The 26,418-nt window shown below is 43.7% G+C and overlaps 1 protein-coding gene across 3 annotated transcripts in view; it reads left to right on the forward strand.

Annotated features, from left to right (window-relative positions):
- Positions 1–418: 418 nt before the first annotated feature.
- pelp1 (proline, glutamate and leucine rich protein 1) overlaps positions 419–26,418 on the forward strand; it is a 43,720-nt gene continuing 17,720 nt past the window's right edge. For 2 of the 3 annotated variants that reach the window (XM_084076457.1, XM_084076458.1), the window contains exons 1-21: positions 419–627; positions 2,063–2,127; positions 2,503–2,608; positions 4,595–4,744; positions 5,171–5,242; positions 5,747–5,806; positions 6,847–6,997; positions 7,794–7,926; positions 8,909–8,996; positions 9,676–9,764; positions 11,229–11,342; positions 12,191–12,341; positions 13,387–13,531; positions 13,939–13,994; positions 15,358–15,488; positions 16,673–16,775; positions 18,536–18,897; positions 19,788–19,942; positions 22,631–23,107; positions 23,481–23,620; positions 25,983–26,141. In XM_084076457.1, the coding sequence (XP_083932583.1) occupies positions 514–627; positions 2,063–2,127; positions 2,503–2,608; positions 4,595–4,744; positions 5,171–5,242; positions 5,747–5,806; positions 6,847–6,997; positions 7,794–7,926; positions 8,909–8,996; positions 9,676–9,764; positions 11,229–11,342; positions 12,191–12,341; positions 13,387–13,531; positions 13,939–13,994; positions 15,358–15,488; positions 16,673–16,775; positions 18,536–18,897; positions 19,788–19,942; positions 22,631–23,107; positions 23,481–23,620; positions 25,983–26,141 (3,021 nt within the window). In that variant the 5' untranslated portion in view covers positions 419–513. Of the gene's footprint in view, positions 628–2,062; positions 2,128–2,502; positions 2,609–3,568; positions 3,579–4,594; positions 4,745–5,170; positions 5,243–5,746; positions 5,807–6,846; positions 6,998–7,793; positions 7,927–8,908; positions 8,997–9,675; positions 9,765–11,228; positions 11,343–12,190; positions 12,342–13,386; positions 13,532–13,938; positions 13,995–15,357; positions 15,489–16,672; positions 16,776–18,535; positions 18,898–19,787; positions 19,943–22,630; positions 23,108–23,480; positions 23,621–25,982; positions 26,142–26,418 lie in introns of those variants that run through there. The other variant, XM_084076459.1, reaches the window with a different exon arrangement.

A 26,418-nucleotide genomic window follows, 5' to 3' on the forward strand; every position in this document is an offset into this window, starting at 1 on the left:
GTATTGTTCAATAAAAAGCATTTTAATCCGATTGGCAGCCATTTCTATTATTATTTGTATTTGTTTTTAAGGTAACAGAGTGCAATACACACCTCCCAACCAGTATCGCGTAGTTGAAAGCATCGGAGAAAATTGGAAGAAAATGGCCGGCGATCAGATTAAAAAGCTTTTTATTGAACAATACAAAATATACAGGTACTTAGACTTTTTGCGGCTCAACTTGGTACATCCGTGGCTTGAGGGTCAGCACTTTATATTTTAAATATGAACGTTTATGTAGATGTGAGAGTTTTAAATGTAACAAAATCAAACCAGGAACAAGTAGTTCCATGACGCTTGTGACAGACGAGCGTCATGTGATTCACAAGAGGGAGGTCCCAACAACAACACAGACGAACACACACAGACAGAATCAAGATGGCCGCCGCGGCAGCAGCAGCAGCAGCTACAGCAGCATCGTGGCTTCATCATCACCCAGGTTCTGGTTCTAATGGTTCTAACGGTTCTACCAGGATGAGGCTGACCGAAGGTCTGCTGTCTCTGCTGAAAGAACCTCATAGATCTACACAGCATCACCTCCCTGATCTACTGGACAACTACAGGCAGCATGGGGCTGTTAACACACAGGTTAGATGACACACACACACACACACACACACACACACACACACACACACACACACACACACACACACACACACACACACACACACACACACACACACACACACACGTTAGCTTGGAGGCTAACTGACGCCTCTGACGGCTACTAACATGCGGTGTGTGTGTGTGTGTGTGTGTGCGTGTGCGTGTGCACGTTAGCCTGTTATACCATTGCAGTGCTAACATGTTGTCTAACTATGTTTTGTATATGTTGGCATATCACAATGCTATAGCTAACATAATCTCTGTTATAAATAATACTAAAGCACCTCTAACATAATGTATACTGTCTGTTATAAATAAAACTAAAGCATCTCTAACATAATGTGTAACTATGTTGTATATTATATTAGCAATAGCATATCCAAATGCATCCCTAACATAATGTATACTGTCTATATGCTATAATATCAATGCAACTCTAACATAATGCTGTGTATTATGCTACAATACAGTGGTAATATTGTGTATATAATGTTGTGTATATGCTATAATACAATAGTAATGTTGTGTATAATGTTGTGTATATAGTTGTGTATTATGCTATAATACAGTGGTTCTCAAACAGTTGTCATATAAAGAACCCCCTTAACTCTATAACTTAGAGTTAAGGGTGTTGAGGGGACTTGAGGGGGTTCCATGTGTATACGTTCAGAGTTGCAGACCTGTAAGTGTCCATTTGGAACCCCGTCAAGGACCCCCAGAGGGTCCCTGTACCCTAGCCCCAAGCACCTGCCATCTGCATCCATCTATAAGTTGTAATAAATACCCTCCATGGACAGTCCATTCATGAAACTGAAAGTCCTTTTATATCTGATTGTGTTTTGGTTTTCTTTTGGCTATTCTATCTGCTATTCAAAAATAGCAGATCTACAAGCTTGTAGATCTGCTATTTTTGAAAGATCCTGAACATTTGTGTAAATACTTGAATATATATTTTTAACTCAAATCTGGCTGAAAGCGTGGCGGACACTATGTTTTGCACCCCGTCCGTCCGTCCGTCCGTCCGTCTGTGTCTCCGTCTCTCTGTGAGCAGCTAATCTCCGGCACCGTTTTGACCGAAACTGTGCACTCCCTGGATGCCAGAGCTGAACGCGAATTCTTCAGATCAGCCTGTTATAGCGCCACCAGGAGGCCGATTTATGCAACAACACAAAAAAAGATATCACTCCTACAGATCTTGTCCAAACATCACGCAAATCAGTACACAGTATCTCTATAGTCATGTGATCAACACGGATCTGTCCCATTTTTAATATTCCATCCTGATTGGCTAACGTTGGCTTCCAAAGTTTGCGGGATTGGTCCGTTTTGAACAAAATGCCTCACATGTGGATGTTCTGTGGGATGTTCTCAGGGTTCCAGTGTTTTATATGTTGTTCTCCTGTCATTTTCTCAGGGTTCCAGTGCAATGGGAGGTCTGGTGGGTTTCAGCAACGCTAAACTGTCCTCCAGTAAGACCAAGTAAGTCATGTTGTACTGCAACGTTTTGTTACATTAAAGCTTTAATGTAACACACACACACACACACACACACACGTACGTACGTACGTACGTACGTACGTACGTACGTACGTACGTACGTACGTACGTACGTACGTACGTACGTACGTACGTACGTACGTATGTATACACATACACATACATTAGTATATATTGGCTATATGCATAATGTAACTTTCTGCCTGTAATAAAATGGCCTAAATAGGGATAAGTCATTTCATTTATTTTAAACTCTTTGTTTAGAATTGGTTAAATAGATTAGTTTCATTAACTGTATCACCCCTAAAGCCCTAAACTGCTCCTTAAAGTGTTGTGTTGTGTTGTGCTGTGCTGCAGGTTCGAGGGGGTGTGTCTGCTGTCAGTGCTCATCAAGGACAGCTCCAGTGAAGTGTTCCAACAACACTGTCTCTCCTGGCTGCGCTCACTGCAACAGATCATACAGGTGTGTGTGTGTGTGTGTGCTGGAACAGATCATACAGGTGTGTGTGTGTGTGTGTGCTGGAACAGATCATACAGGTGTGTGTGTGTGTGTGCTGGAACAGATCATACAGGTGTGTGTGTGTGCTGGAACAGATCATACAGGTGTGTGTGTGTGTGTGTGTGTGTGTGTGTGTGTGTGTGTGTGTGTGTGTGTGTGTGTGTGTGTGTGTGCGCAACAGATCATACAGGTGTGTGTGTGTGTGTGTGTGTGTGTGTGTGTGTGTGTGTGTGCTCACTGCAACAGATCATACAGGTGTGTGTGTGTGTGTGCTGGAACAGATCATACAGGTGTGTGTGTGTGCTGGAACAGATCATACAGGTGTGTGTGTGTGTGTGTGTGTGTGTGTGTGTGTGTGTGTGTGTGTGTGTGTGTGTGTGTGTGTGTGTGTGTGTGTGTGTGTGTGTGTGTGTGTGTGTGTGTGTGTGTGTGCGCGCAACAGATCATACAGGTGTGTGTGTGTGTGTGTGTGTGTGTGTGTGTGTGTGTGTGTGTGTGTGTGTGTGCTCACTGCAACAGATCATACAGGTGTGTGTGTGCTGCAACAGATCATACAGGTGTGTGTGTGTGTGTGTGTGTGTGTGTGTGTGTGTGTGTGTGTGTGTGTGCTCACTGCAACAGATCATACAGGTGTGTGTGTGCTGCAACAGATCATACAGGTGTGTGTGTGTGTGTGTGTGTGTGTGTGTGTGTGTGTGTGTGTGTGTGTGTGTGTGTGTGTGTGCTCACTGCAACAGATCATACAGGTGTGTGTGTGTGTGTGTGTGTGTGTGTGTGTGTGTGTGTGTGTGTGCTCACTGCAACAGATCATACAGGTGTGTGTGTGCTGCAACAGATCATACAGGTGTGTGTGTGCTGCAACAGATCATACAGGTGTGTGTGTGCTCACTGCAACAGATCATACAGGTGTGTGTGTGCGCAACAGATCATACAGGTGTGTCTGTGTCTGTGTGTGTGTGTGTGTGCGCGCGTTGCAGCAGATCATACAGGGGTGTGTGTGTGTCTGTGTCTGTGTGTGTGTGTGTGCGTGCTCGCGTGTTGCAACAGATCATACTTGTGTGTGTGCGTGCGTGCGTGCGCGCTGCAACAGATCATACGTGTGTGTGTGCGTGCGTGCGCGCAGCAACAGATCATACAGGGATGTGTCTCAGGCTACACTACGGTATTATATTGTGAAAAAACTAAAACTGACTTGAAAACTTGGGGGTGAAATCTTGCCCCCCCCCCCCCCCCCCCACCTCACGTCTAAAATACACTTTTTGGCCAGAAAAAGAAAATATTTCACCTGAAGGAAAAAAAAGTTTTGGTTACTCCACAGTGCCCTCTACAAATCTGGTCAATGGAATTTTCCTATTGACCAGATTCTTCCTTCCGGTGAAATATTTTCTTTTCTGGTCATAAAGTGTATTTTAGACGTGAGGTGGGGGTCTCAGAGTGTTCCCATTTAGTAGAGTAGGCTTTCAACTCCATAAAACGCTCTTTGTTTTGGTGAGTAGCAAAAGCGTATTTAGTATTTTTACTACAGACGAGGTGCTGCGGTGCGAGGGGAAAGGCTCCAAAGTACCGTAGCGTACCATAAGGAGAACTTCTAACGCTATGGACCAGAGCTAGGGTCTCCCCCATCTCTCCAACTCTTAACCCATTAAGACCTGAGGATTCTGAGGATTCTTTAAAAAAAATCTAAATCATAACAGTTTTTTTTTTTCAAAAATAGCAGATCTACAAGCTCATAGCGCGGCACTCGGTGCCGCGCTATGAGCTTGTATATCTGCTATTTTTTGAATAGCCAAAGACATCTAAAGTGACACAGATGCGTTCCAGGTATCAATGGGTTAAGTAAACGTAAAATACATTTTCAGGAGAGAGAGCTCATGCAAGGATAGAAGGATAACATGTGTTTTGTTCCTCCTCTAACGTTGTGTATTGTGGTGTGTGTGTGTGTGGTTCCAGTCCCAGGCTCCTCTTCAGACCATGGAGCTGGCTGTCTCTGCTCTCCAGGACCTCCTACAGTACGCTGCCCAGATAGCAGAGCTCTGTAGAGAGGTCGGCCTCAACTCTATCCTGGGGATCCTCACCTCTCTGCTAGGCCTCAAGACAGAGGTAACCCTGTCTCACCTCTCTGCTGTCTCACCTCTGCTGTCTCAGAGAAAAACATTTTTTTCTAAATCCTTTACCATTAGATGGGACAGGGCTGGGTTTGTTGTGATCACGTTATTTCCGGGTCGACTCTTCTCCGGAAGATCATTTATAGGTTGACGAAGAGCGCCATCTAGCATAAACACTGAACACTTTTTGGCAATGGCAAACACGTCATTGGCAATCTGGGCTTAGGAACAAAATGTATGTGTTACACGTCAATGGCACTGAATGAGTTAATTTGATTAGTTTGATTTAGTGTTTCATTCTTAATCAGAGAAATGAATGCTGTATTGTTGTGTTGTACTGTGAGTTTTAATGGTGTAGTGTATTGTTGTGTTGTGTTGCAGTGTGAGTTGTAATAGTCTATTGTTGTGTGTTTTGTTACAGTGTGAGTTGGCAGCCATGGAGGGGATGACAGCATGTATGACATACTTCCCTAAAGCCTGTGGATCACTCAGGGTGAGTTCTCAAACATTTTCAGTCTAGGACCCCCACATTAATGTGGTGGACACAGGACCCCCACATTAATGTGGTGGACAGTCTGGACACGATACTGTCCAGACTGAAACGTTCTGTGGCAGGGACCCCCATCTGAAATCATTCTGTGGCAGGGACAGAAAAAAACATATTTCAAAAAATATTCCAACATTTTCACGTTTCTTTTCAATATATTTTGAAAACAGCCAAAGTAAAAGCTCACAATGCGTTGTGAGCTTGTAGATCGGTTATTTTCATATAGCCGATCTACAGTATATAGATATGTAAACTGGTGTTGATGCTATATTAACCAACCTCTGCTGTAAAAAGGACAAGCATCAAACTGTCACAAACTGTGTGTGTGTGTGCGGTGTTTGTCAGGATATGCCCACTCTGTGTTAAATGTTATGGATGTTAAATTAAGTGTGTGTTGTATAATGTGTGTTATATGTTACGTTAACTGTGTGTGTTGTGTGTTGTTGTCAGGATAAACTGGGGGCGTTCTTCCTCTCCAAGATGAACAGCACCGACCACAAGATCCAGGAGGTTTGTTTCATTCAATCATTCAGTCCGGGAACGCATCTTTGTCATTTTAAGATTTCTTTGGCTGTTAAAAAATACCCAAAGAAATCTAAAATGATAACTTCATATACTTGACAGCACTATCATCAGTGTTAATGTGCATTTCCAGACATTTAACCACTCAATACTTGGTCTGCTTGTGAGCTTGTAGATCTGCCATTTTCGGCAAATGTTCGCACCAGAATAAGGATGCTAGGGCCAAGGGCGTATCGTCATAGAGGCCAACAGGGCCATGGCCCGGTCTATAAAACTCTGCTCCCCCAGGGGAAAGAAAAACCAAAAAATCAACATAACAACATTAGCACCCCTCACCCTATTCTGTTGTTGCCAACCACAGAAATTTGCCTTTGTTTTCAAATCGGGCTTATTTGCATTCGGCCGAATTGTTAATGGTTGGCCATTAAAAAACGGTTTCCCCGTCAAACCGGTTCTCTTGCCAGGCACCAGCGGCTGCTGGTGGGGGGCCAGTGGGGCCACAACCAGCAGCGCCCACCACAACGCCAGACCCGCCACCACCAGCAACCATCTCCGTGGCCAGCAGCACCATAAGTGCGCCCCTGCTCCCCGGATTCCAGCGGCGCAGTTGCGCCTACAGACCTCTCTGCTATCGATGAGCCAGCAACTCAACCCAAACTAAGCCGCTTCCCAAATATACTTGCATATTGTGTTTTATTCACGTTTCTCTCGCTTGCATTAACGCTGATGGTAATTCTCAATAGACTGTCACTTATCAGCCATCGTTGCACGAGCCCCCACCCGCCCCCCAGATTCTACCCCCCCCCCCCCCCCCCCAGACCCCAGGGGGGGGGGGGTCTGGCCCGGTCCACGTTAGAACCCACCGTACGCTAGTGGCTAGGGCTGAAGTGGTTAATGTAAAAATAAAAAAAAGCTGTGGAAAGGATTTTGGCGGCCCCCCCTGTACCAACTCTGAGGACCCCCAAGGGATCCCCGTACCCCTTCAATAATGTATAATAATAATGAATACTTGTTCCTCTTCCTCTCAGGTGGCGTGTGAGTGCTACGGCCGTCTGCCCTCTCTGGGTGGGGCCGTGGACAGGGGAGGCGGCCGCGCCGAGGGCTGGACCAATCAGATCCACTGTCTGTTGGCCTCGGCCAATGGCATCCTGGCTCAGCTCTACCAAGGTTCAGAATCAGGTAGGTGCTTTAGCCATTCAATACGGGAACTGGATCCAGGATCTGTGTCATTTAAAGATTTATTTGACTATTCAAAAATAGCAGAGCGAGTGCCGCGCTATGAGCTTGTAGATCTGCAAATGTTTTTTAAGAATCGTGGGCAGTTGTGCAAATATTTATATATATTTTAAAGCGAATATTTTTTACTCAAATCCTTGCTTGTGGGCATTCTACAAATATCTTCTGATTCCTAATAGTTTTCTTAAAAACGTAGGTTGCTACAATATCAGTGGTTCTCAAACTTTTTCATGTCAAGGACCTACAAAATGATATGTATTTGGCTGCGGACCCCCATCTCAAAATATTTTGTTCCAGGAAACTAATTCTCTTTGTTCGCTCTAAGATTTACAAGCTCTCTGTGCCGCGCTATGAGCTTGTAGATCTTCTATTTTTGAATAGCCCAAATAAATCTTAAAATAACATGTGTAGATCTGTAGCGACTATCTAGTAGCTTGTAGAGCTGCTATGTAAATAATGATATTTGTATTTTTGTATTTTGGAAACATTTTAACAACACAAATCTTGCAGCATGCGGGGTCCTCATGCTTCGCACAAATATTTTCAGACGGGGGTCCGCAGACAAATGCATGTCATTGTGTGGGTCCTTGACATGAACAAGTTAGAGAACCACTGATTTAACACACGTTTGAGTCATTTCTGTGTCGCATCTTGAGCTTGTAGATCGGCTATTTTCGAACACATTTGACGTGTGTGTGTGTGTGTGTGTGTGTGTGTGTGTGTGTGTGTGTGTACACAGAGGGGACAGTCCAGTATGATGGTCCAGGTGTAGAGCTTCCGTTCCCTCCTCTAGACGACTGTGATCCTCTGCTGTTCATCCAGTTACACCACCGCTATAGAGCTGTGTGTTACGCCCTGAAATACACACTGAGGTACTACACACTACAACGTTGGTTCTCAAAGTGGGGTCCGGGGACCCCCAGGGGTACATGAGGGGGTTCCAGGGGGTCCCCAGCTAAATGATGGACAGGAACCAAATGGACCCTTATGGGTCTGTAACTCTGAGAGTGTACAAATGGAACCAAATGGACCCGTTAGGGTCCATTTGGTTCCATTTGTACACTCTCAGAGTTAGATTAACATTGATTTCACAATATGAATTGGGGTCCCAGAGATATAAATGCCATTAAATGGGGGTCCGTAGCCCTAATGCATGTCAAAGTGGGGGTCCTTGAAATTAAAATGGTTGAGAATCACTGCTAGAGAGCCGTAAAAAACTTCTCTTATTGGGGTCCCTGGCTTATTTTTTTCAAATGGGGGTCCGTGGGGTTATAAGTGTCAATTTGGGGGTCCTTGACATGTAAAAGTTTGAGAACCACTGCACTACACTACACACCACCGCTATAGAATTGTGTGTGTGGCTTTAACTCATTGAGTGCCATAATTAATGTGTTAATGAAGTCAACCACTGCCAGTGTTTTTGAGCATTTTTACTAACCTTTCTACAGCCACAGAGTGTTTGGCTCCAGGACGATCGACACACAGAGTGTCACAAAAGACGGCGGAGTGTCTCTGTTTCCATACAAGCTCACAACGTGTCGCAGGCGCGTTGTGAGCTTGTAGATTGGATATTTTGGGCATAAAATCAGCCATTACGACACCACCAAGGCACCGCCAACATACGTTTTAGTCGACTAAATCAACTGTAGATTTAGTCGACTATAACTAGACATTTCAGATGATTAACATATGACTTTGAGGAATATGAGGAATTGTATTCAAAAGACTGACTAAAACTAAATTGAAATGAAGACACACACACTGCATTTTGTGTCTAAGCTTTGCGTGCGTGCGTGTGTGTGTGTGTGTGTGTGTGTGTGTGTGTGTGTGTGTGTGTGTGTGTGTGTGTCTCAGTTTGGATCCCAATGCAGCGCTCCGTTTGCCCGTCAGACAGGTTCTCAACCTGGTGTGTCGAGCTCTGGCTGTGACTGCTAAGAGCATAGTGAGTACACACACACACACACACACACGTTTGTATTACTATACTTGAGATGACATCACGCATGTTATGGCGCAAATTTAATGTATGACATTTAAAATGTATCATAATTTGACAATTTAAGGGGAAAATAGCCGATCTACATGCTCACATCACATCAGGACTTCTTGTCAGCTTGTAGATCAGGTATTCTTTTTGCCATTTTTCATGACGGATGAATGAAAACGATTAAATAATTGATTATCTCAGATCATTGCAATCGTGCAACACTGCAGTACTTGTAACAGTTCTAGGTTACATTACAAATACATTGACATTATTACACATAATGTTATAATTACATTATTGTTCCATTACAATTCACTGTTCGTTTTGTAGACTAAAACTATGACGACAGTTTTTGATTATGACTAGAACTACATGGAATTGTATTCAAAAGACTATGACTAATGGCCCGGACTGCTGGTGTAGCGGTGCAGGCACCTACTGTATGCTACAATGTAGCCCGACAGCACGTCGCCGGTTTGAGTCCAGATCCCGACGGCCTTTGCTGCGTGTCACTCCCCATCTCTCTCTGTCTCTCTCTCTGTCAGCCTACTCTCCTGTCTATAATAAAGGCAGAAAAAATATATATAAATCTTGAAAAGACTAATGACTAAAATGATATTGTTTTGTGCGTCAGAATTCAACAGGAGACGGGGTGTTCAGGTTGTTAGTGCTGCCTGGAGTTCACAAGAACACTCTGGAGGTGCTGTGTGCACTTATAACAGCGTGAGTACACACACACACACACACACACACACACACACACACACACACACACACACACACACACACACACACACACACACACACACACACACACACACACACACACACACACACACACACACGCACACACACACACACGCAGATCGTAAGCACTTCAACAGCACTTTTTACATTTTTAACTGAACTCTTTGCTTCTGGGGAATCTACAAATGTCTTCTAAATTCTTACAGTTTCTTTTTTTTAAACGTATGTTGCTATAATATCAGTGGTTCTCAAACTTTTCCATGTCAAGGACCCCAAAATTATATGTATTTGGCCGCGGACCCCCATCTCTAAATATTTTCTTCCAGGACCCCCAGAAGCAAAGATTTGAGTACATTTTCCACAATGTTTCCAAAAATAGCAGATCTACAAGTGCCGCGCTATGAGCTTGTAGATCTGCTATTTTTTGAATAGCCAAATAAATCAAAAAACATCCCGTGTCTGATGAGACCCTCAGTGCTTTATTTTCTGCTATAATCCTATAACTGTACTTTCTGCACCGTTTGTTTGATTTATTTAATACTTTATAAAAACAATTGCAAAGAAGTTCCATTTAATAAGATAAAAAATAAACTCTTAAGAAGTAGTGAAAATAGCCGATCTACAAGCTCACAACGTGTCACATCATGACGCGTTGTGAGCTTGTAGATCTGCTATTTTCATTGCTTTGGGTCTCGAGGCAAAACGTTTGAGGAACCACTGCCATATGTATTACAGTGTGTGTATTGTTGTGTATATGTGCAGGGGTGCACATAACTGGTGCGCAGGTGCGAATGTGCACCCAAAATAAATAATGCGCACCAGATCAGACGACGCGAGGCGCTTTTGCGTACCAACAGCTGGGACCGGAATTTCCAAGCTTTAACTTTTTAGCAAAACTAAAAAGCCATTAGGCGCAGGGGGAGAGGACACATGCTGCACGTGATTGTGTGCCTTGCGTTGCCTCGCATTGCCTCGCATCGCCTCGCCTCGCATTGCTTGGCTGCGTGCACGCAGCCAGCAGCGGCTGTTAAGAGGCACTCGTCACCGATGATGAACGCACCGTAATGATGCAAAATATGCCGTGAACGTGCCAATCTGCCGGATAAAAGCAGCGCAGCACAGGGCACCAACCTTGGGGGCTTCTCCTAACGGCGTGAGAGAAAAAAAAACGGCGGAAATTCTGCTTATTATAATTTCCCCGCAAGTTTTTATTTGAAAATAGCCGATCTACAAGCTCACAACACGTCCTTTTTTTCTCGCGCACCCCCCCGTCGACAAAACGGGGGGGGGGGGACCATTTATTGTGTGCGCACCAAGTCACATCTCCAGGTGCTCTTCTGAGTACTACACCTAAAAAGTTATGTGCACCCCTGTAACAGTGTGCAGGGTGCCATGGTTCCATACAGTGTGTATTACAGTGTGTGTATATGTGTGTAACAGTGTGCAGGGTGCCATGGTTCCCTACGCTACAGTCCTACAGAAGCTATTCTCTCAGACACTGTCTGCCTGGACGCCTGTGCCTGAGACTAACCTGGGACAACAGAGAGCCTTCTGGTAACGCACACACACCCACACACACACACACACACACACACACACACACACACACACACACACACACACACACACACACACACACACACACACACACACACACACACACACACACACACACACACACACACACACACACACACACACACACATTTATTTACTCATTTACTCATTTATTTATGTCCACATAAGAGATACAATACAAGGACACACATATTACAAGGTGCTGTAAAAAAGGGGAAAAAAGTACAGTGAGCAAATCATGGACAAATACCCCCACACCCTTCAGGGGTACAAATAACAGCGTCTTCGCCATATTTGGCGGCTACCGATAGTAGAAGAGATTGCACAGAATTTTACAAGCCGTACAGCTGCTCTTTTTTTTTTGCATCCCAAGTTGTTGGAAGCCTCTTACAACCAACCTATGCACATGTCCTATAGGCTGCCAAAGATAAACACAAGTAGATTGCACCTATAGCCTAGCTCTGTGATGGTATGGAGGAGCGGCTGGTATTTATTGAGAGACACACACACACACACACACACACACACACACACACACACACACAGTTGATTTAGAAATGGTAAAAAATAGGGATAGGATCAGGTAAGCAGAGGCTACACTGGAATTATGATTATCATTTTGCATTATTATTGTGTATTTAGTTTTTTTTTATGTTTTTAATGCATCATTATGTTGGTATTTTATTTAGTTTGTTTTAATGTTCGAAATAAATTCAAGCATGCACGCACGCACACACACGCACGCACGCACGCACGCGCGCGCGCACACACACACACACACACACACAGAGACACACACTAATGTAATGCATCTTATCCATCAGCTCAGTCAGAGTGCAGGTCTACCAGACCTTACTGCTCTGGGTTCGAGTGGGCGGAGCCTCCGCCGGCGTCCTTCAGGGAAGCCCCACCCACTCAGAGCTGCTGTTGGGCCACCTGCTGGGTGACATCACACCGGGCGTCGACTCCGTCAAGGTGAGACGGTCTGAGGATCCACTATAAAATAATGCACAGAGTTACAGACCTGTAAAGGGTCCATTTGGTTCCTAACGTATCAATCATGTGTGCTGGGGAGTAGGGACCCTGTGTGTACCAAACTTGGCACAAATGCTGTTCGGGGGGTCTGCGATGACAATAGTCAGTGTTCAATGGACCCTTCGCTAAGCCCCACCTACTCCACTCTGGCATATTGACTTGCATGTTAACCCTTTAAGACCTGGAACTGTGTCATTTTTAGATTTGAGCTAAAAAGCATTATTTTACACTTTGGCTATTCAAAAATAGCAGATATACAAGCTCATCGCGCGGCACCGAGTGCCGCGCGATGAGCTTGTAGATCTGCTATTTTTGAAAAATCGTGAAAATGTGTGCAAATCTTTGAAATATATATTTTTAAAGCGAACATTTATAACTCAAATCTTTGTTTCTGGGGGTCCCCGTAACAAAATATTTTTATGGGGGTCCGCGGCCAAATACATATAATTTTGGGGGCCCTTGACATGAAAAAGTTTGAGCACCACTGATGTAGAAACATACGTTTTTAAGAATAATGTTGAGATTTAGGAGACATGTAGAATCGGCTTCAGGTCTCATGATGGCTTTTCCCCATATAAATAATCGATAATTTCAGGAGAGCAAGAGCTTCAAAATGTCTTCTAAATCTAGTCAACAAGGCCTGCAGTAGGCTATGCACTGGACAAATGTGCATGACATTACTTCAATGTTGGCGGGAGAAATGGCCGTGGACACATTACACGACTGTCGTCTGTCTCGACCGTCACGGATGAACTTCAACCTGGTGTTTGCACGTTCTCCATTTTACGGCCCGTACATCTACATAAACGTTCATATTTCGGTGCTTACCATATGACCAGGGATGTTACATGTATATACGGCCCCTCAGAATTACCCGTATCTTCCGTATTGTTCAACAAAAAAACATTTTAACCCGATAGGTGGCCATTTTCTCAGTATTTTCTCCATATATGTGTGTGTGTGTGTGTGTGTGTGTGTGTTCCAGCTCAGACCAGCTCCTACAGAGATCCCCAGGTCAAAGCCAGGTCCTCGCTCCAGGAAGCCCCTCCTCCTCATAGACAGTAGCTCCTCCCTCCAGAAGAAAGGCGACCTGGTAGCCAATCAGGACACATGTCTGGCTGCCCTCAAAGGTGACTGTTTCAAGGACCCCCTGACCCCCCCCTGTTCGATGGCCAAACACATAATTAAATCGTTTTTTAAATCGCAATTATCTGAGTGACAATTAATCGTCAACTTAAATGTGTAATCGTGACAGCCCTAGCTCTTTTTAATACTTTACATTGGTTGAATGTTAACACACAGCGGGGCTCCCCCAGAGTTAGTGTGGAAGTGTCCTTGAGCAAGACGCTGAACCTCTAATTGCTCCTGATGAGCAGGTTGGTGCCTTGCATGGTTTCCTCCGCCATCGGTGTATGAATGTGTGTGTGAATGGGTGAATGTAATGCACAATCAATGTAAAGCGCTTTGGATAAAAGCGCTATACAAATGCACTATTTACCATTTACCATAGTAATAAGTGTCTGTGTCTTCTCCTCAGCTCTGAGACACATCATACTGACCAGTGGCACACTGCTGAAAGACGACGTACACAAGGTATTGTGTGTGTGTGTGTGTGTGTGTGTGTGTGTGTTTTTTTTTATTTTCTTGTGTCCTCTCCTTAACTAAATGTCCTCTCCTTAACTAAATGTCCTCTTCTTAACTAAATGTCCTCTTCTTAACTAAATGTCCTCTTCTTAACTAAATGTCCTCTCCTTAATTAAATGTCCTCTTCTTAACTAAATGTCCTCTTCTTAACTAAATGTCCTCTTCTTAACTAAATGTCCTCTTCTTAACTAATTGTCCTCTCCTTAACTAAATGTCCTCTCCTTAACTAAATGTCCTCTTCTTAACTAAATGTCCTCTCCTTAACTAAATGTCCTCTTCTTAACTAAATGTCCTCTTCTTAACTAAATGTCCTCTTCTTAACTAAACTAAATGTCCTCTTCTTAACTAAATGTCCTCTCCTTAACTAAATGTCCTCTTCTTAACTAAATGTCCTCTTCTTAACTAAACTAAATGTCCTCTTCTTAACTAAATGTCCTCTTCTTACTAAATGTCCTCTTCTTAACTAAATGTCCTCTCCTTAACTAAATGTCCTCTTCTTAACTAAATGTCCTCTTCTTAACTAAATGTCCTCTTCTTAACTAAATGTCCTCTTCTTAACTAAATGTCCTCTCCTTAACTAAATGTCCTCTCCTTAATTAAATGTCCTCTTCTTAACTAAATGTCCTCTTCTTAACTAAATGTCCTCTTCTTAACTAATTGTCCTCTCCTTAACTAAATGTCCTCTCCTTAACTAAATGTCCTCTTCTTAACTAAATGTCCTCTCCTTAACTAAATGTCCTCTTCTTAACTAAATGTCCTCTTCTTAACTAAATGTCCTCTTCTTAACTAAACTAAATGTCCTCTTCTTAACTAAATGTCCTCTCCTTAACTAAATGTCCTCTTCTTAACTAAATGTCCTCTTCTTAACTAAATGTCCTCTTCTTAACTAAACTAAATGTCCTCTTCTTAACTAAATGTCCTCTTCTTAACTAAATGTCCTCTTCTTAACTAAATGTCCTCTTCTTAACTAAATGTCCTCTCCTTAACTAAATGTCCTCTTCTTAACTAAATGTCCTCTTCTTAACTAAATGTCCTCTTCTTAACTAAATGTCCTCTTCTTAACTAAATGTCCTCTTCTTAACTAAATGTCCTCTCCTTAACTAAATGTCCTCTTCTTAACTAAATGTCCTCTTCTTAACTAAATGTCCTCTCCTTAACTAAATGTCCTCTTCTTAACTAAATGTCCTCTTCTTAACTAAATGTCCTCTCCTTAACTAAATGTCCTCTTCTTAACTAAATGTCCTCTCCTTAACTAAATGTCCTCTTCTTAACTAAATGTCCTCTTCTTAACTAAATGTCCTCTTCCTCTCAGCGTCTACAAGACGTGGTGGTGCCGCTCTGTGTGCGTCTCCAGCAGCAGCTGACCAATCACAGCATGATCCTGGACGCTCCGGGTGTCAGCGGCCAGTATGCCAGCGCCCTGCCACGCAGAGAACTATACAGGTATTATTATTATTATTACTGTCACGCAGAGAACTATACAGGTATTATTATTATTATTACTGTCACGCAGAGAACTATACAGGTATTATTATTATTATTACTGCCACGCCGAGAACTATACAGGTATTATTATTATTATTACTGCCACGCCGAGAACTATACAGGTATTATTATTATTATTACTGTCACGCAGAGAACTATACAGGTATTATTATTATTATTACTGTCACGCAGAGAACTATACAGGTATTATTATTATTATTACTGTCACGCAGAGAACTATACAGGTATTATTATTATTATTACTGTCACGCAGAGAACTATACAGGTATTATTATTATTATTACTGCCACGCAGAGAACTATACAGGTATTATTATTATTATTACTGTCACGCAGAGAACTATACAGGTATTATTATTATTATTACTGTGACGCAGAGAACTATACAGGTATTATTAATGCACGCCCCACATGGTGATGCAATACCCGTTGTACCCGCCTGTCTCTCTGTGTCCCTTATATGGCCATATACAGAGCATTTAGTATCTGTCTGCCTTTGTCTCTTTTATGCCCATATATGGAGCTCTGTGTCCGGTATGCTCACATGTGTAGTCTAGGCCAGTCCATGACATCATATTGATGACATCACCATTACCATGCATTACAACGCCATCACGGCGTCAACAACATACATTTAACTAAATGAGCTGTAGATTTAGTTAACTAAATTAATGATGCTAGACCATACCCGGTCGACGCATCCGTTGGGGGATATGCGCACATGATCTGGCAACCCGGGAGGCAGTTCGTCCCATAGCTCGCGGGGCCATCCCACAGCTGGGCAGCCCCGTAACCATGGCGACATTCTTTTACACTAAAACACTAATAAGAAACTGAGATTTGATGAAATGGAAAAACGGGCTTCACAGTTAGGTTCAGATGGTAATGGTGAATAGCTGTGTGCAAAATCAGAGCAATTGCTCCAGCCACTGAGGAGAACCGGGTAGTGACACCACTACAGAGAGACACCACTACAGACAGACAGACAGACAGAGGTTACTAGAATTATAGTAGGATTTAGCTAACTAAAATGGTCTGAAATTAGAACATCTCAGATGACTAAAATATGACTGAAACTAAATGGATGTATGATTTATTAGAATAAACTCACTGTGTGTCCAGGTTGCTTCTGGCTCTGGTTCTGGTTCCGTCTCCTCGCTGGCCTCCTCCACTGACCTGCACCGTGTCTGTGCTGAGTCAGGGACGCAGAGACCGCAGCCTGAAGGTATATATAACCCTGACCCTAACCCTGACCCCCTGACCCTAACCCTCACCCTGCACCGTGTCTGTCCTGAGTCAGGGACGCAGAGACCACAGCCTCACACACTAACACACACTATATATATATATATATATATACATACACACACACACTTAAACACACTATTCACTACACCAGTTGATTCTGGTCATCCTGCCCTCCTAATACATGTGGGGACCGTGTTTTTTAGCGGCGCTAGCTCTATACCTGACTTTGTCTGTGTTCACCGTCAACGCTCTGATTGGTCAGACACGTCAACAAAGTGATTGGTCAAGCTTCATGTGACACGTGGCTATAAACACATTATAAACACATATCGATGACAAAATGTATCGAAGGCGCCGCTACCTTCACACAGGGTGTGATTTTTTTGGGTTATTTTATAACATTTTTGTATTGTATGTATTTGTTTTCATTTTCCAAAACAAATATTAAAAATAAATGAAAAAGTAATTGAAAAAGCACGGTCTCCTCACGTATTAGAAGGACAATATCAGTCACCAGAACCAAGGACAGTGTTTCTGATGAATCTAACATGGTTAAAATGGAGTTTGAAGTTACAATGTGTTTGTATAGGAAGGGGCGTGTCTGATAAAATGAATATAAAATATCTAAATACTGAATCAAGCAACTTAGAAACTGTCTGGGGTGTTCCCTAAATAGTCCATGAGCCAGACAAGATTTCATTACCGAAAGAGTGGGCAAAACCATACCTATATTAAATTGTTCATAGGGTCAATATAAGTAAATAGATATATGATAATCTTTCCACAGGAGTAGCTTTTTCATAGTTATCACATATTTTGTTATTTTCCCCATACGGGGTGAAAAAAAAATCACAAAATTAAAAAAATAGTTATCATAATGAAACTTACCCAGTTGATTACTTACACGAAGACAATGATTTATCGTATTACAAGTTTTCTGAAATTGTATATTTAAATTAGGCATTATATAGGAAAACATGCCCTAATTTGCATATTTAAATATACAATTTCAGGAAACTTGTAATACGATAGATCATTGTCTTCATGTAAGTAATCAACTGGGGAAGTTTCATTATGATAACTATTTTTTTTAATTTTGTGTTTTTTTTTCACCTGTCATGTGCGTATGGGGAAAATAACAAAATGTGTGATAACTATGAAAAAGCTCCTCCTGTGGAAAGGTTATCATACATTTATTTACTTATATTGAACCTATGAACAATTTAATATAGGTATGGTTTTGCCCACTCTTTCGGTTATCATTGCTCAATTTTGGGGCTCTGGCTCATGGACTAAAAGCCTGAGTAGATGATAAAATGACCCACATTTGTTTTGAAAGTGAAATATCCCTTTATGACAGGGGTCTTCAACGTTTTAAGGCCAAGGACCCCCTAGCTGAGAGAGAGATGAAGCAGGGACCCCCTCTGTATTGTATAAAATTGTGTTTCAGATAAACTTTTACTGTTCTTTTTTCCCTATACACCTATAACTCCTTGCCAAAAATAGCCGATCTACAAGCTCAGCGCGAGGCGTTGTGAGCTTGTAGATTGGCTATTTTTGGCTAAAGTTCTCATAAAAGGGATGCTAGGGTTGAAGTGGTTAATGTAAAAATCCTATCACACAAAGGTTTGGCGGACCCCCTGTAGTAACTCTGAGGACCCCCTAGGGGTCCCAGACCCCCTGTTGAAGACCCCTGCTTTATGAATCAAAGCTGTAATGTGTGTCTTGTGCCTGCAGGTGTCCTCGTTCTGCACCGAGGGTCTGGTGGTCTGCAACGCCCTGCTGCACCCCCGCACCCCCTCCCTCTCCCTCCCCCTGCCCCCCCTGGCCCTGAAGCCCACGCCCGGCCTCCTCCCCTCCTCCTCCTCGTCCTCCCAGGGGGGCCTCACCCTGCCCACCCTGCTGGGGGCTCCCGGGACCCCCTTCCCCGCCCGGGGCCACGGCCTGGGGGCCCTGGGCCCCGCCGCTCTGCTGGGCTCCCTGGAGAACCACCTGTCTCTGGTGGCCCCGCCCGGCCTGCCGGGACAGGACCTGCTGCTCTCCTCTCACCACCAGGACCCCTCCTCCACGGGGCCCCTAGGGCCCCCCGAGGGCCAGAGGTACATACTGTAGATATTATATCCTCCACGGGGCCCCTACTGTAGATATTATTTGCCGTACTTCGCCATTTTATGTCACACAAAAGTAGCAAAAATAGCAGATCTACAAGCTCAAAACGCGTCGCACCGCGTCGCGTTTTGAGCTTGTAGATCTGCTGTTTTTGCTATTTTTGAATTGGAATCCTGAAAAGTTACATTTTTATTTAATTTCAAACGCATATAGTTATACTTATGTTAACTTTATGAACTTAAATACAAATATATTGGACATAAAAATAGAATGACAATATAATGTTAATACTAGTCATTAAGCTACTAATATAGACTGAAGTAATTAGTAGAACAGTGGGTCATTTTTGCATGTTTGGAATTGTAACAGATGAAATCAATAATATATCAGTATTCTGATATTAACCTGCGGGCCGCATTAAGTGAAGGTAGGGGGCCGCATGTGGGCCCCGGCCGCCAGTTGCCCATATATGCTGTAGATATGATATCCTCCACGGGACCCCAAGGCCCCCCGAGGGCCTCAGGTACATACTGTAGATATTATATCATGGCTATCAGGCAGAAACCAGCTAACTCCATTTTTCAGCTTTTTTTTATTATTTAAAATGATTGAACACCCTTTACATCTGTGTGTGGGATGAAAAAAATATTGAACCAAATGAAATGTATTAAAAAGCGCTTCTGACAAAACCTCCTTACTCCATTGGTTTGTCAAACTGTCGGCCAAAGCAGCTAACTCCACCCCCTCTCCCCTGCGTGGCACACAGAGCTGTTGCAGAGCGGAAGATAAACACACTTTTTCACTAAAAATAAAGACATTTAACTCCATAATATCAATAGAATATAAATAAAACCTAATATATTCACATTGTGTCACACAGACCAGTGTTTGTCCGCTATGACAAGGAGGAGCCTGAGGACGTAGAGATCTCATTGGACAGTGACAGTGATGACAGCGTGGTCATCGTTCCTCCAGGCATGCTGAGCATCATGGACCCCCAGCAGGAGGACCCCTCCATCACTACCACCCCTACAGGTACCTCTCCTCCTCCTCCTCCTCTAACACTACTGTCCTCCACTACAGGTCAGACATTTCTTTATAATATATATAGCAGATATACAAGCTCATAAGCGAACATTTGTTATTACTCAAATCTTTGCTTCTGGGGGGTCCCTGGAACAAAATATTTTACAAATGTTCGCTTTAAAAAATATCTATTCAAAGAGAAAAAATAGCAGATCTACAAGCTCACATCTTTGCTTCTGGGGGGTCCCTGGAACAGAATATTTTGAGATGGGGGTCTGCGGCCAAATACATATCATTTTGGGGGTCCTTGACATGAAAAGGTTTGAGAACCACTGATGTAGAAACATACGTTTTTCAGAAAACGTTTGGGATTTGGAAGACATTAGCTAAGAATCGGCCTCAGGTCTGAATGGGTTAAAGATTTGTGAACATTTTTTGACAACAGTACAGGGTTTAAAACTGCCACAGCAAAAAGAGTGGAAGATAAGATTTAATCCCCACTAAATCTAAGGTCCTGGTCAGCCGGGGCGCCTGATTGAGGGGAAGGGAACTGGTTGGAATAACGTGTTCCTTCCACGCGCTACGTCAAACAGGGAAACTCCCCCCTGTCAGGTGATAAGAAGGTCAGTTGGCTCTCATGCATTGAAGGAGGCATGAGCTCGGCCCTGGCCTCCCTAGGTTGGCAGAGGGAAGGTAGTGCCCAGGATTACACGCTTAGGCATTGGCACCAGGGTGAAAAAATAGGGGTTACAAAATCGTGGGATAAAAATTTAGTGTAAAAAAAAACAACTAAGGTCATATTTTTAAAAAGTTTATTTTATCTGTGAACACACAATCTTTTCAGTTAGTTATGGTTCATTTGTGAAGGCTCATTTTTTATTTTTTATAGTGTTTTGGTCAATAGGCTCTATATGCACAGCAGCTATATAGACCAATTATTTGTTTACCAACATTGAGACTGGACGCACAGGTGATTGTTTCATTCAATAAGGATAATTCCTTTTAACAGGTCGTTCATGAAAGTCCTTGCGGTCTTGTTTCCAATGAGAACCTGTGAGCAATTAGGGGTTAAGAGTCTTGCTCAGGGACAAATTTCATTTCATCGACACATATGCTGACCTGGCCTGGAATCGAACCTGGGGCAACCAGGGCCTCTGGCTCCCTAGGCGGGTTCACTTAAGCAAGATTACACGAGAGGGTGTGCTTTACCGTCATTATTGGCACGCCAGTGATGCGGTCATGAACGAGGCGAAGCCGAGTTCCGCGCGCATCACTGAAGTGCCAATAATGTAAGGTAAAGCACACCCTCGATTGTAATATTGCGATTATACAACAGTTACCAACAAAACACATCCAAATGTATTCATATTGTGGGGCAATTAATAATACAAATGTTTCGCTATTGTCCGTTTCCCTGTAAAGAGAGTTTTTGACTGAGAGACATTAAATAGTCCCTGTAGCAGCGCTTTGAGTTTGAGGCACCGTCTCATCAACACAGCTGAGCTATCAATGCTTGCGCAGTGGAATGAATTCCAGTAGGCTATATGCTCCGTCGTACGACCGTGTCACGTGGACAAAATAACTGATCTACAAGCTGACAACGCGTCGCCTTGTAGATCGGCTATTTTTGCCGTGCGATACCTTCGTACGATAAAGTATAACATACACTGGACTGTTAACGAAATGGGAGTAATTTTACTTTACACAGGAGGATATTTATAACCTTCTAACCATTGATCAACCATAAGTCCATATAATATCATTTCCCAACATATTGTTTCGGGGTTTCGCTGGTTTCAGTTCATTCAACCTCCTCTTGTGTGTTAGCTAGTGAGGCGCGTCCTAGTGAGACATGACAGAATGGCTTTCATTTGGTGCCGGCCTGCGCGCGCATACTGGTTCTTATCAGTGTGACGTTGTCTGTTAACTCTTTCACTGCCACAATTATTGCTTTCCACGTTTGCCCACTGCCAGAGATTTTTCATTGAAAAAAAAAAAAGTACTCAGGAGCCGAGATACAGAATGTTTAAGTTTTAAGTTAACAAGGAAGTGGATGGGAGTCTAGATCTTCGAAAAATCATATCTCCTTGGTCTTTGGGTCAAATGGACCAAAAAAAATAAAACAATTTTTTCGTCATTTCCGTCCGTGGCCATGATAGCCATAGTAGTATCGGACGGGAATTCCCGTTTTTGGCAATAAAAGAGTTAAGGCGTCTATAGTAAAGAAACTGAACCTCTTCCTTACTTCTTTCACAGGTGTTATCAATGATACTAATGAAGGCTCTGCTCCATTCTGGTCAAACAGAGTCAGGGTGTTGACTCACTGGAAACACTCTGCTACACCAGTTAGTTTCAAAGTGTGGTCCAGGGACCCTCATGGTTCTTTGAGGGGGTTCCAAATCGACCCCTTACGGGTGTGTAACTCTGAGAGTGTACAAATGGAACGGGTCCATTTGGTTCCATTTGTACACTCTCAGAGTTACGGGGGTCCTTGCAATTAAAACGTGTGAGAACCACTGTGCTATGCTAAATGGAACAGAGCCTTCATTAGTATGATTGGTAACAACCTGTGAAGGAAGTAAGAAAGAGGCCCAGTTTCTTTCCAATATGGCCGCTGTGCATAGAGCCTGTTCTTAGCCTTCGTTATTTAGTTTTATGCTGACTAAAATAACCTGACCTCCTCCTCCACACCACCAGGCGGCGCCACCGGCACTCCGTTGCCCGGAGGAGTCGACTCCTCCTCCGTGACCCCGGGGGCCACGCCCACCGCCATCATCGACGGCGTGGTGTCGCTCGCCAACGACCTCCCCTCCGGCTCTGCCCTCCTGGCGGCCGCCGCCATCAACTCCTTCCCTGGCCCCTCCTCCTCTTCCTCCTCTGCCGCGGCGGCAGGCGCCTCCTCTTCCTCCCTGGTGTCCCTCATCCCGCCGCTGGGCTCCGGCGCCCTGGCGGGGGCGGGAGGAGCGCCCCCCGGTGGCCTGGGGGGGGTGGAGTCTGCGGGCCCGCAGCTCCAGCAGATGCTGATGCAGTCGTCGACGTCCTCGTCGTCCGGGGGTCCCGGCGGCGGCGCCGCGGGAGGACCCCAGGCGCCCCCCGCCGGTGGTCCCATGGCGGCCCTGGGGCCCCTCCAGATGCACCCGCAGCAGCTCCACAACCAGCTGAGCCAGACGCCAGGTTAGGCCCCTCCCTTCCCTCCTACCGTTGTTACGTAACGTTGCTGTTCAGGCGGGAAAACCTTGCATCTGCATTTGTCTACTTTTTTATGTTTTTTGGTACAAAAAAGTACACATGAGCCGAGATACAGCATTTTGAAGTAATAAGTTAACTCGTCCATGGCAGGCAATGACTTAACGCCCTGCTCTGTCGTACCATAGTGTTACACAAACGTAGACGATCTCCGTCTGACAGCAACCATTTTGTTTACAAAGCCACACCGAAATGTTTTTTTTAATGTATGTGTTCTATTGTTCAAAACACACTGAAATGATTAATTACACTTATTTGTGTCACGGTCGTCATGACAACCCCCCCCCCCCCGCCCCCCCAGGCGGACGCCAGCTGCACCCCCACCAGCCGCCGCCGCCTCACGCCCCGCCCCCTGCGGCCTCCTCCAATGAGGACTCGGGAGTCATCAACATAAACAGCTCTGATGAGGAGGAGGAGGAAGAGGACATGGAGGAGGAAGAGGTGAGTCCACAAGGAGCACAGGAGTCATCAGTATGGAGGATTATGCAAAGGCTAAAATGTGTCATTGGTTCTCAAAGTGGGGTCCGGGGACCACCAGTGGTCCTTGAGGGAGTACCAGGGGGTCCCCAGCGAAATTAGTTAACATAGCGTCACAATCATTTTTAACCACTTAGCTTTGGCTATTTTTTATAGATCTGCTATTTTAGAAAAATCGTGAAAATTAGTGAAAATCTTTGAATGTATATATTTTTTTTTAAAGCGAACATGTTTAACTCAAATCTTTGCTTCTGGGGGTCCCTGGTCGCTGTCACAAAATATGAGATGGGGGTCCGCGGCCAAATACATATAATTTTGGGGGTCCGTCACATCAAAAACCACTGATTTAAATAGCATGTTATGTAGACAGATGCCAGGTTCAGATCTGGCATCCTATAGTTTATGTATAGATTTTTATTTTTTTAAATATTATACTGTTTAGACTGATGATATATTATACTTAGGGGTGTGCCGATATATCGTCCCGCGATATATCGCGATACGTTTTCGTGACGATATGTATCGTTTTGGGGGGAAAAAATATCGTTTTGAAAAGAAAAAAAAAACTTTTTTTTCTTTTTTTTTTACTACAATCATAATAATCAGGCATGCAAATAGCCCCGAGGTGAAAAGGGTGACAAAATGTTGTTGTTTTTTTCGGGTCAGGTGTCACACTATTGCCCTATTTGGATTCAAAACGGCTATTGTAGCTGAAAAGCTACAAGTTTGCATACGTCTGAATAATGCAAAAACAGAATTATTTGTTTGCATTTGCTTTTTTTCTCCCCATATATTTTCATAATAAAAAAGTGCGTATCGAAATCGTATCGAAGTTGTGAGCCAAATATCGTATCGTATCGTTTGGTGAAATTAGTGTATCGGCACACCCCTAATACTGTTTAGGTACTTGGTAGGGGTGTGCCGATGTGCACTAATTCCACGATACGATACATGATATTGGGCTCACGATATCGATACGATATTTGGCACTTTTTAGTGTTTTTTTTTAAGTCCATACTGCTATTCATAGGGCTGCACATGTGTCATGTGTTTCGCTAGCCAATCACAGTCCTGAATTTGCAAAGTCAGCCAATCACATTACAGCTAGTGGTGATGACACTAGCTGTAAATTGTAGATTTGCATTGACTGTGGGAGGGTTAGCGTTGTAGACTGCGTTGTAGACTATTGGCCAATCACGGTGCAGGATTGGTCAGTGTCCAAACCTCACTTATAGGGGGTGCTTACACCGCCCCAAAAATAATAATTCTAAAACGATACATATCGCCACAAAAAAAAGCGCGAGGCGTTGAGCTTGTAGATCTGCTATTTTTGGCTAAAGTTCTCAGAAAAGGGATGTCAGGGTTCAAGTGGTTAATGTAAAAAAAAATCACACCCTGTGTGAAGTGAGTGGTGCCTTTGATGAGCCCCGTATTGACCCCCGTATTGATGTTGTCATCAATGTTTGTGGACAGACATAGAAAACAGACTAGAAAATATGCTCCTCGGAGCACAAGTCTCCGCCAGCAGACCCGTGCTATTTTAACCAAAGGAAATCACTTACCCTATCTTTAACCATAGTTTTCTAGAAATGTTCTGATTCTTAGATTAGAACATCTAAGGATTAGAACATGTTAGCTTGGCTAACATGTTCAATCAGCCAAGCTAACATGTCCAATGTTAGCTTGGCTGATGGCACTGATGTCACTTCGAAACATGTAAACAATGTTTCGAAGTGACACACCTATTTATAGGGCTCTATTTCGTAATGCGTCTCGCTAGCCAATCAAAGCACACCCTTTCAACATATTCAGAATCAATCAGAATCAGAATCAGTTTTATTGTCACTTCCAATACACACAAGGCATACAGGGAGCAAAATACCGTTCTCCACAACTCATAGTGCTTAAAAACAATAGACACATTTAAAAAGAGGCGAGGCCGTTAAAAACATTAAAAAGTTAAAAGAGCAGACAACATTGGTAAAACAATAAGTGCTGATGCATTCAAAGTGCAATATAGTTAAGGTGCCATTTAGTTGTCACGTGATGCTTGACCAATGTTAGCTTGGTGGACACACGGACATACATACGGACACACGGACAAAGCCAGATATAGGAGTGGTTGCCTTCGGCACCACTCAAAAATCATATCACACAAAGATTTGGCGGACCCCCTGTAGTAACTCTGAGGACCCCCTAGGGGCATAGTCCAGGGGTCTTCAACAGGGGGTCCGGGACCCCCCTGTTGAAGACCCCTGGACTATGCGCATTTTATTTATGCAAATCACACAGTGCTACAGGGTTTAAAAATACATTCCATCTGTAGGACGAGCTGGGCGAGGAGGAGGAAGAAGAGGAGGACGAGGAGGGCCTGGAGGATGAAGAGGAGGAGGAGGAAGGCAGTGACTACCCTGAGGAAGAGGGGGAGTTCTACGATGGAGAGGAGTACGACTATGACGAGGAAGAGGAGCTGGAAGGAGAGGAGGTGAGGATTAGCCTGGTTCCAGACCATAGACCCCGCCCACTCTCTGAGTGGACCGCCCCTCTTGGTCTGGTGTTGAAATGTGAACCTAGGATTTATTCGGTACAAAAAGTACCGTCCAATGAGAGTCGGATGTGGGGGTGGGTCTAACGACGCGTGTGTGTGTGTGTATTGCGAGGCACAGCCTAGGAGGGCAGCTGGTTGTCGAATAAACACTGCACAATCGCTTTAAATATTATTTTAATGGTTGAAAATGTACGTATTGTAATGCAGTGGATGT

Source organism: Gymnoscopelus microlampas (assembly GCF_963454915.1).
Source record: "Gymnoscopelus microlampas genome assembly, chromosome: 13".
Taxonomy (NCBI): domain Eukaryota; kingdom Metazoa; phylum Chordata; class Actinopteri; order Myctophiformes; family Myctophidae; genus Gymnoscopelus; species Gymnoscopelus microlampas.